The sequence below is a fragment of the Fulmarus glacialis genome, unplaced genomic scaffold, assembly GCF_000690835.1.
Source record: "Fulmarus glacialis isolate BGI_N327 unplaced genomic scaffold, ASM69083v1 scaffold38692, whole genome shotgun sequence".
Lineage (NCBI taxonomy): Eukaryota > Metazoa > Chordata > Aves > Procellariiformes > Procellariidae > Fulmarus > Fulmarus glacialis.
Genome location: NW_009197872.1, coordinates 1 through 11,646, shown reverse-complemented (window position 1 = coordinate 11,646; position 11,646 = coordinate 1). Strand labels below are relative to the sequence as shown.

At 39.2% G+C, this 11,646-nt stretch overlaps 1 protein-coding gene across 1 annotated transcript; it reads left to right on the top strand.

Moving 5' to 3' along the window:
- Positions 1–1,954: 1,954 nt before the first annotated feature.
- LOC104072208 (sodium channel protein type 5 subunit alpha-like) lies at positions 1,955–10,394 on the top strand (the record flags this gene model as incomplete). The annotated part of the gene is made up of 9 exons (XM_009572713.1): positions 1,955–2,012; positions 2,687–2,828; positions 3,326–3,523; positions 4,456–4,638; positions 5,183–5,584; positions 6,326–6,452; positions 8,412–8,650; positions 8,994–9,194; positions 10,041–10,394. Coding segments are annotated over 9 exons (1,904 nt in total), but the record flags the coding sequence as incomplete, so codon positions are not given.
- Positions 10,395–11,646: the final 1,252 nt, after the last annotated feature.

The window sequence follows — 11,646 nt, the reverse complement described above, 5'->3', positions numbered from 1 at the left end:
CCTTAATGATTCTATGATTCTATATTTATAATATACATCTTTCATGTATACGTCTTTACTGGCTGGTGATGGAAGCATAAAGCAGAGATCTGAAAATGCACCAAAGCATTCTCAGAGGAACAGCAACTGTAAGATGCAATTCTGAAAGGAAAGCCTTGTGCTAAAGGAAAAGTCTCAATATACATGAAAAAATACACTCGAAGTAAACAATGTCTATGCCAGAAATATGAAGAAAGCCTCATCACTGAAGAAAATCTCCACCAGCGAGTTCAGACATAGCAGCAGTTGTATAGGGAGAAAAGCATTCTCCCAGGGGAAATGTTGAAATACATAGAAAAGCCACACAGGATTGCTGTTTGTATACACTTCATGTGGGAGATTTGTCCAGCCAGGATTTCTTTAATAACTTCATAGAAAGTCTTTATGTAAAAGATTTTTGAGAAAAACTTTTTGCAAGCAACTCTTGTACCTACCAAAAAACCACACATAAGAACAAAGTCATTTACATATATAGAATGTTGTAAAAATCATAATTGAAAGCAAACTTCAAAAGAAACCAGGCAGTGACTAGAGTAGCACACAAGAGATCATGGATATGACAAACTTTGGCTAAAAATACTAATCTTCTGTGCTGAAGATACAGGAAACAAAACCATCTAAATTTGGGGTTTTTTTTAATGCGGAACATTGCAGCTGTATAAAGGTAATGGCCTAGAGAAAGTAGGGCTCAAGAAATTGAAAATCTGTGTTGCTTCACAAGCTTTGTCTTGTTCACATCCTATGCCATACATCTTGTGTGCAGGGTGATTTGCAATGATGGCAAAAGGAATAGGAGGGCCCAGACATGTTTAGTGAAAGCTAGGTGACTTTCCTACATGATTTAGGACTTATACACTGGAAGCCCAGTTTTCTATTAAATGGGTTTATTTGTATATTTTTTACAGGCTGCTTTGGTCCTGACTTCATGTGAAGTTCCCATCTCCAACATGGAGAACTACATGTTATGAAGCTCAATCACTGAATCTTCTTAAAAACTCTTTTTGTCAATTGGCAGGAGCAGAGCTGAACAAAATTTGGTTGGAAAGTAGCCCAGATAGTGACTCATTCTTTTATGGTGTATTTACATGGTACGGTACAGCTGATATTGCTGGTTCTGAATCATGCTGACTTACCTGATGAGCACAGCTGAGGTTTGAGAAGCACCAGGAAGACATGAGACCTCCCTCACATCTGGGATAATAAACTCACATCTTAATGGGGCTAATTAACTATTAGCACTAAAGCTATTACTTTCAGTCTGCTGCTAGCTCAGGCGTCAGAGTAACTCATGCTAGGAGAAATAGGGACAGAGGTCAGCAAGGGCAAAGGGCACAGCTCCAGCATCCTAACGGACAAATCTGTATTTCTCAACTAAGCAGGGTTAGGACCTGCTGTCTGGCTCAGCAGAGCAGTGACATGGCATGGTGCATATCCAACTGCCAAATACTCTTTCTTTGTCCTCAAAATAGAATTCTCGTTTTATTGCTTATTGGAAACAGAACTGGCCTGTGCTACCCCAAATGATGTTTGTATGCCGTCCTGGAGAAGGCTAATTGCTTCAGGCCAAAACCGTGCTGGAGTTTGTGCTAATGATTACCAAACCAGGGACAGTGCTTGAGCCTGTGCCCTCCAATTCTTGATTTCTTTTATGCAGATGTGGCCAAAATGACAACATTTTTTAAAATTCTGCTTTAAGGACTGCCTTCAGTCTGAAATTTGTGCATACACATATGTATGTTCATGAATGAGGACAGGACATCTTGCAATCTGGTGCAGTTACTGTGAGCGTAGGAAACCTATGTGTGTGCATGTACCCTTACAGGTCACTGATTACTCATCACTGCTTACATTAAAGGACAGAGGATTCAGGCTAAAAAGTGCTTAGTTTTTAAATTTTCTTCCCCTTTTTTTATAGCACACTTTGCTAAGAAAACGGGCACCCCAGATATTTTGCTATGTGGTCCTGGTGCTGGGTAAGTGCACTTAAGAATATTCCTTCTTTGGAAGTTTTCTCTGCCTCAGTGCTTCTGTATTTGCTCAGTCATGTGAGACAAAAGCAGAAATTCCAGGCTCTCCTTGAATGCAGAAACAGGAACACAGACAACAAAATATAGTAAACAGTCAGATAATTTAATACTTGTAGAGAATGAAGCATGAACCTGCGGTTGGTTTATTCAGGTCTAAATTCCTCTGAACCCTTCCAGAAGTGCTGTCTTTCTCTTCCCCACGGATGTACGAGAGAACTGAAAACATGAAGGATCTCAGATGCAGCACAGGACAGGCACACTCCTCTCTGTAAAGGCTAATGAGCGTTAAACTGGGAAAACAAACCATGGATTTTGGAAGGCAGGTTTGGGCAAGGAGGGAGACGTGGCTGCTTTGCACCGAGGGGCAGGGGATGAGGATTGGTGATGAGAGAGTTGTCCTGGGTTGGTGGTCTGCTCCAGCCTGTCGTCTTCCTTTGTTGCTGGGTTGTGGGTACTGCTTCTGCCATCCCTCTTTCCAGCCAATACTACCTGGAGTAGGAAATTGGCTTGCAATCTAATAAAACACAGATCTGAACAATAATCAGAACTCTCACATAAACTGAAGTTTTCATTGAAATCTGCACGGTTAAAATAGCTCCACTGTTTATTATTACTTCTAGGATCTGTCCTCCAGACTACATATGCTTGAAAATTGGGCCAAATCCTGATTACGGTTTCACTAGTTTTGATACATTTGGCTGGGCTTTTCTTTCCTTATTCCGCCTGATGACCCAGGACTACTGGGAGCGTCTGTACCAGCAGGTACCAGCTTTGCACATAGTTCAGAACCAGTCTTCCAGGGAGAGCAATAACTGAAGCAGAAAATGTGTAGAGGAGAAAAAAATCTCAAATAAAAACAATAGCTGCAAGTCACCGAGCCTAGATCCTCCCTTCTCCCTTCCAGCAAGCTGTGACTCCTCGAAAAGGGATGCTGAAGCTCTTCCCAGCAATATCCCTATTACCCTACTGGTTTAGGGACTTAAAAAAAAGTACTAAAAGGGTCCTGTATTGTCCTTCAAAAATACAAGAATGCCCCCCTCCATCGCCCTCATGGTGTGTACACTCAGTGATTCATAGGCGATGGTATAGGAAGAAGGAGAAAGAGGGGGAAGAAGGGCCAACGAAGATATATTGCCATTTAAGCTTCCTAAAGCATTGTGTCTAGGAAGCGGAGGGCTTCTAAAGATTTCAGAGACACATTGAAAGCCTGTTTGGTATTTTTTATGGTAATTTTTGTCTCTGGGGTGCGTTGCTTACAGACCCTCAGAGCTTCTGGGAAGGTGTATATACTCTTCTTCATGCTGGTCATCTTTCTGGGCTCATTTTATCTAGTCAACTTGATTCTGGCTGTAGTAACAATGGCATACGAAGACCAGAACAAGGCCACCATTGCTGAAACGGAGGCAAAGGAAAGGAAATTTTGGGAAGCCATGGAATTATTACAGAAGGAGCAGGAGGTATGTAAATTATTCCCTTGCAAGCATTAGTCTCAGTGCTCTGTTGTCAGTCACATAAGAAAAAGCATCACTCCTATACAGCTGTACCTAGTAGTCACTCGCGGGAACAGGAGCAAGTGATAACTTATTGAAAGTAGTGATTCCTAGAGCTACAGGAGCAATTCCTTGCTCAGCTGTGTATTTTTCCTGTGAAACAATGAATTTTGTTGTGCATAATGAGCATTAAAGGCTGCTGTTCCTGTAAGAAAAATAGTATTTTTAAATCTGCAAAATGTAAAATTCCATCAGCTAGCAGTTTCCAAAAGAAAATGTAGTCGGTTTTAAATTTTTCTTCTATTTTATCATTGTGGACTGCTGAGCAGAGAAATATACAGTAATTCCATTGATCAACTGCACTAACAACTGAGCCAAAACCTATTGTAGTTGAATGAAAAGCCTCCTGGTAACTTAAGTGCCTTAGAAGCTTCTGGAACAAAATATCCCTGTGTTTTGAAAATATTGTCCTAAATTCAGTATGGGAAGGAAAGTCAGCCACAATGTGAATACAGTCCCAAGGATCCCCAATGAAAAGACAGAGTTTTAATACTGTTTGAGCATTTATTTGGGGAAAAGGATATATTCTACAGTATTATTTTCAAACTGAGTATTTTTATTGTAAGCAAATCTGCCATATGGAGGAATAGGAGCTATAATGTGATTATTTTGCCCCTGGCAGGCCCAATACATGAGATCATGTAACATAGCAAATTGTTCAGTGCTCCATATGTTGGGGAAATTCTCTCCTCTTTCTTTTAGTGTTATAACACATTGGAAGACTTTTAATGATTTTTGTCAAACACAAATTGTTAAGAGGAAATAAACTAGTGTTTTCTTTCTGCTTATATTGAAAGTACCCAGCAAAAATATCATCCATGTTTTTATTTTAATTTCAGTCATTGGCTGTTAAAGGAATTGATATCCTGTCAATTAGCTCTTTTGAAGCCTCTTCTCTGTCTACCAAAGAAATCAAAGAAAGAAGCAATAGGAAAAAGAGAAATAAGTCCTTGGGGATAGAAGATAATGAAGAAGAACAACAATTCCCCAAGTCACAGTGCACTGATAATCAACGAAAGTTGGTAATCTATTGTCTGAATCTGAGATCCTTACAGCTTTTCCAATTTTAATAATAAAATAAATTGCTTGAAAGCACAAACCAAATCGTATTACAAACACTGATCACTCTTAAGTCTTCATTTTAACAACCTTTTGGGATAAGGAAGAATTATATGTAAAATTTCATTTGAAAAGGAAATATTATAAACAAAGGACGGAAGGAAAGTTATAATAATTACAATACATTTTCTGTAACACTGAGGAATAGAAAAAAGTGAATGACTATCAGAATTCAACTTTTGTGCCATCATTCTTTGTTAAAAAAATCTTACTTAAAATATAAATATAAAGCTTATCACAAAAATAGCTACTACAGCTGGTAGGATTTTATTATCTGCCTTTTAAAATCTGAGTAAAATCCTTCCTGAAAAATCTAAATTAAATAAGAGGTTTGGACTTGGTATGGTTGATAGGAAATTTTATGAAACTCTAAACATTTATGGTTTCCCAAAATCTTCTTTATGATATTATGCCATTCTCTCTTTATTCCTTTTCCTGGGCTTTTAGTCTTTCCTTGGTCTGGTGTACGGTTCCAACGCAAATCAGGTGAAACACAGACTTAGCCATGGGAACGTGTTCAATTTCCAAATACCTGCTTTAGAAGTTGGTTCCAGAGCGGATCTTGGTGATGAGGAGACCCGCAGTCCCGGGGAACACGAAATCCAGTGTCGGTCCCTGTCGGTCACGCAGATGGGAAGACGCTCCAGCGTGCAAAGTCAAATGAGCCACAGCTCTCGCCCCGCTACCCCCAACTGCGTGCAGAGCAGCAAGTGGGCTAACGCGGACGACTGCAACGGGGTGGCTTTGGTGATGGGAGGAGGAAGCAGCAGGGTACACAGTCTAGATCCAGTGTCTTCTGAAGGAGTAATGCTTCCACCAGTGATGGAAGACCCAGGAAAGGGTGATCTGGTAAGTAAAAGAGATTATTGGAAGTATATCCTTCATATTATGGTTTCTCCATAAGTGGCAGGTTTTTCTTCTGCTAAGAGTTTCAGCGAAATGGCAAACAGTGGTGTGAAATGAAGTATACTGATGTGGGGAGTTAGTTGTTTAGAAAGTGTTTTTTAATACTCTGATGAATTCCTGAAAACTGGAGTTCATTGCTTCAGCATTCCTGTTATAAACCCTGTTTTTCTGCTATGCACAACTTGTACTAACATACTTTTGAAAGTTCCTAGTGCTGGAATTATAAGTCACGAGAGAGTCTTTTTATCTCATGCCCTGTCCAGGGAGGTAATTTTGAGCAGTACCTATAATTTCTTTCTCCTTCGTAGCACCTTTAGCATCATGCAGAAGTTTTGTCTGTAAGTTCCCCAAGCAGGTAGAGACGCTTTTCTGCCAGTTTATCCCTCATCTCCCTCCGTTTCCATTAGTCTCTGGAATATTTCCTAGGCCTGTTTCCCCTCATACACTTATTTCCAAGGTCTGTGCTTGCCCTGTTGCTATTACATGCTTGCAGGATCCATTTACTGCAGCATTATTACTGAAGAGTAGGACCTGCGTTCTCAACATCTATTGCATCTTGTAGAAAGGTACATTTATTTGGCTGCCTGTCATTGTTCCTATTAACTTTCATAGTTACCCATCATCACATCCTACTTCATTTTATTCCTGTGGTATCTCCCTAATCATGTTTACTTCTTTAAGCAGCCAGCTGTAAATGATGAGAGCAGCATGATGCATTTGCCTCCTCATCTGTCAGTGGAGTACTTTAACGAGGCACTTCAGAGACAAAGGGCAGCAAGTGCAGTCAGCGTAATTACCAGTGTCTTGGAGGGTAAGTGGTTCCTCATTATGCTTATTTCAATCCTAAGGTAATGCTAGCATGAAAGACCAAAATGTCAATACATTTCTTAAAGGTTAACAGAGATTTGTAGATGTGTAGTTAGCAATTTCATCGTTAATTTGGCTCTTTTTTAAAAAAAATGCATTATCACACAGTCTTTATGTACTGGAACACATCCTTTGCCTATTGCAAGATCTCGTTTCGTAGGACAGACAGCGAAGGGGATTGGAATGAGTGGGCGGAAGGAGTTTCTCTAGCATCTGAGGTGTGGGACTGGGATACTGTTTTCTCCTCCTGACCCTGCGACTTGTGGTATGTCACTGGCAGAGACATAGGCATGCAGGATCCAACAATAAGATTATGCAAGCAAAATCAGTTGTGGCAATTCCTGGGTTTTAAATACTTAACCTCACTATTTTATTCCTTTAACTTACCTTTCCATGTGAATTTTGGAGGGGGGGGGGGTTATCACTGACAGTTATTTTGACGACTGATAGTTTTGTTGCAGATCTTACTGAAAAATTTCAGCCCAAGTTGTTCAGATGAGGCAGTCTTGTTTCGTTTCGTTTTGTCCCTGTTGAGGAGCTCTGTCACCAGTTCTTGGACTACAAGTATGAGATTTAGCAAGTACTGTTGTAGCAGGGAGGTCCATTTTTTAATTTTTTTTTTTTTTTTAATTTTTCTTGGGAGAATCACAGTTGCAGTGCATCCGGTGGAGCCTTGCTTTGCAGTGTAATTCACCAAAGATCTGGGGTTTGTTGCACACTTTCAGCTGTGAACTGGGATGGAACAGGACTTGTAGCTCTAAGTGGCTGTGGACTAACCTGAGAACAGGCATCAGAAAGGGGAGCAGAAAGGGTCTTTGCTGGAACGTGAACACCAGTTCTGCTGGATTCACACTGTGTACATAAAGGAGCAGCCATTTGATCTAGAAGAACAGAAGACAAGAGCTAGACCTGGAGTGGGGTTAAGTCAAGGTGATCACACTGGAACAAACAGCGTAGGGTGGAATCTGAGACTTGAGCCTGGAGGAGAAGAACTGAAAACTAAACAGTGGGAAGAAAGAAGGACAGATCCAACTAAGAAAAGGATATGAGTCCAGCTCATCTGATCTCTGAAAAATTTCCAGGTCCCTGAAAACCAGATTACTAATAATTCTTACTGTGCTTGTATTTAGCTTCACGTAAGCTCCAGTTTGTCAATGAATTTGCACAGGACTTCAGCAGGGTCAAAAGTATTTTGGAGGACTCGTTAATATTGATGGTGAAGAAAGAAAGGCTGTGAGATTTATATTTGACCAAAAGGATGTAAATGGCAAAGCCAGAACAGCTCTATCCCATGTTTTACTTCTAGAAAATGGAGAGGTGTGGCAACTTGCGTCAGCTGGGAAATAGTAGGCATGATCTTTCCAGTAGAAGTGGCCTAAGGCCAAATTTCAGGCACCGTAGTTGGGATCTGCCCCACCTACAGTCAGAATTCCTGTGGCTGCCTGTTGCTTTGAGAGCCAAAGGAGACAAAAAGATGTTGGGTGTGATAGAGCCAGTGTCCTAGACATCTGCGTAAGGATAAGGTGAAAAGTGCCTTAGTGGCTATACTGACCTACAGGAGTGTGAGAGGCTGCGGTGGGGCCTCTGCCTTGTAAACATCTGTGTTTAGTCAGATGGCTGTAGTACAAGTCTGAGTCTAAGACAAATAAAACCTGACCCAAGGGCTTTTGAAGTAAGTTCACATGAATGAAATTTGGATCCAATTTTCTCTGAATTTTATCTTCACGGTTTTTAGCTGATGTAGGGACTACATGAATGGTAGAAAGTGCGGGGAAGCTTTGGGGCTCTGTGTGAGATGTGAGGTTTCCTTTTTCTTTGGTCTTTTGAATACTTGAAGTTGTTATTTCACCATCTTGCTCAGTGATAACTATTTAATTATAGTGGGGTTTTCTTTTGCATTTAGAACTTGAAGAATCCCAGCGGAGATGCCCACCGTGCCTGAATGATTTTGCTTTAAAGTATCTAATTTGGGACTGTTGTCCACTTTGGTTGAGAATCAAGAAGAAAGTGGCTGCTTTCATAAAGGATCCTTTTATTGATCTCACCATCACTGTTTGCATTGTGATGAACACTTTGTTCATGGCACTGGAGCACAATAATATGTCAGATAACTTTAAGTCAATGCTTAATGTAGGCAACTTGGTAAGCAAATTCTCAAATATGTGATGTTTTATACCAAGGATTGATTGATGGGTGTTTTCACTTGAGACATAAAGAGTAACTGTAAAAATTGAAGATGAGCAAACTCTGCATTTATAAACTCTAAATTTCTAATATAGACAATTGCCAGATTTCATTGATACATTTGTAACACACTCCTGAGAAGGCAAAAAACAATCCTTCCATTTTAATTGAAAGTGAATTAGAAGTTCATAAAAACGGGTTTTGTTGACCTGTCCGTGAATGTTATTTGTGGGAAGATGATCTAAAGATAAGATAAATTCATGGCTACTTTTAGGCTGATGCTGCTGTTTCTTTGTCACAGGTTTTTACAGGAATCTTTACTGCTGAAATGATCTTAAAAATCATTGCTCTAGATCCCTATTATTATTTTCAGCAGCGCTGGAATATTTTTGACAGTATAATTGTCACATTGAGTTTAATTGAACTGAGTTTACCCAAACACAAAGGCAAGAAAGAAAGGCGAAAAGGAGGAACCCTGTCGGTTTTACGATCCTTCAGACTGGTAATACCTCATGCTTACTCAGTTGTATAAAACATCATGTTGTGAATATAATAGAGAATAATTCTGTTGTCCGCACTTAGGATGCAGGAACTGATTATTTTTTTAAATTTTTTTTTCCTCCTCTCGGCACTAGAAATAAGAAACACAGTCTTAAACTCGTTGTGATGTTAGAGTCAGAGTTTAATGACATATATATTTCTTTTGAATACACTAAGAAATATTCAGAGGAAGAAATATTGTAGAGTAGACGTTATAAAAACTAGTGTCAAAAATTAAAAACTAGCACAGGAAACTTAGGAAAAAAAGTGTCAGAGTACAAATACAGAAAAACCAATACTTAAAAATAGACATGAAATGATGTTAAGGTAGTCGTATCATATACTGTGGACCAATTTAGGTTGCTTTACCAAAAGATAGACTCCTTTTATAGTGATATAGCACCAGTCTTCCAACTTTTCTCCTTTGTGTTACATGTAAGTTAAGCACCATAGTCTACATTAAGTGCATTGTATGGATACCTGCCTGTGTGGGCCAAACACTTACCAGGGCCTTGTGTTAGCCTGGTCCTTTACGAGGCACTTATTTTATGTTTGCAGTGTTTCCCAGTTAAAAAAAAAAAAAAAAAAAAAAAAAAAAAAAAATTCAAAAATTTTTTAAAAAAAAAAAAAAAAAAAAAAAAAAAAATCTGCAAATACTTTTAAAAAAATATTAGTGTCACAGTGCCACAAATATTACATTGCTGGAATAGTTCAGAATATCTGTAAAATATTTTTTGCAGGATTTGAATGATGCAAAGATGGGTTATCTCTACCGATGTCTAACACTATGTTTTATGTTTCTACACAGCTAAGGGTCTTCAAACTGGCAAAGTCCTGGCCAACTTTAAACACTCTAATTAAAATCATTGGTAACTCCCTGGGAGCACTGAGTAATCTGACCCTCGTCCTGGCAATCATCGTTTTCATTTTTGCTATAGTAGGGATGCAACTTTTTGGGAGAAGCTATGGGGAGAACAGCTGTAAAATACATAAAAATTGCAAGCCACGCTGGCACATGATGGACTTTTTCCACTCCTTTCTTGTCATTTTCCGAATTCTATGTGGAGAATGGATTGAGACCATGTGGGAGTGCATGGTGGTCGCTGAACGACCGCTGTGCCTTCTTGTCTTTCTGCTGGTCATGGTGATAGGAAATTTAGTGGTGAGTTTTCCAATATTTTCTCCTCTTTATCCTGTGAATGGTAGAATCTACTTAATTGCTGTTTTGTCAACAAAAGATACTTTCCCTAAACACAGGTGGAAGAGTTAACCATGTGTGTTATAGCCTGCAAAAGCCTCTTTTGCCTTTCACCTTTGAGCCGCTGTCCGTATTTTCACATTTTGTGTGCTTTGCATACAGCATCACTTGACCTTTTCCTGTGGCAATGTGACAAGGAATATCTTTGCAGTAAACATAATACAGGCAGCTATGTTTCTTCACATCTTGGGATTTGAATGTAAATAATCAGTAAGGCTTATGGCTTACCTGCTTGAATTAGTGGAGCTGAGTGCTCAAGTCCATCTGTAAATCAATTTTTTAATTTATTTTTTTTTTAAAAGATCTCGTGCAAGTATTGAATTCTTTATCAGCAAATGGCAGAATCTACACTCTTATGACATAATTCAGGATTTTCTTTAATCATGTCCAAGTATGTTTATACCCAAAAGCTAAATCCTGCTATGGCATACCCTACACGGACTCGCATGCCCATGCTGGGGTGTAAGGGGCAGGCTGCCTTCCTGGTCCTCTTCAATCATATCTGCCCAAATCATAAATATCTTTTTTTAGTAGCTTTGTTTCTTATGTCATTCTTAGTATTGTTTATATACCAATCTTCCCTTAATTTAAGAAACCGCTGAAAAGAACTAAGTTTAGGAAGTCCTTTATGGAAAATATCTGTTCTGTGGCTGAATCCCAGATCCCTGGGTTCTACACCACAATGATTGATTTCAGTGATGAAATGCTGTGAGTGATATTCATATCACATAACGTTAAGTGTCAAACAATTAAGTGCTTAGCCTGCGCTCCTTGTTTAGGCTTTCTTATTATCAAAGGAAACAGAGAGGTGTCTGAGAGTGAGATTTATTCCAACCTAAGGTCAGTAACTAAGACAGACGGAATTAATTGGTCTCTGGAGGGCTAATGTTCTCCACTGACTGTGGTCCCTGGATGACTCAGGGGTGCTACCTGCCAGTTCTGACATGATAAAAATCAAGATACATAGATCCCATCCCAAACTGAAACATTAGGGAAAAAATTAAACTCTTCCCTTCCCTTAAAAAAAAAAAGTGGGGTTTATAAATTCTTCTTTTTAAATGTATCCAAAAGCCAGGGAGGAAACCTCACTTCAAGCTTTTCTTAGTTTTATTTTTGTGGCAGTGTTGCAGATTTAATCATAGAATCATAGAATCAT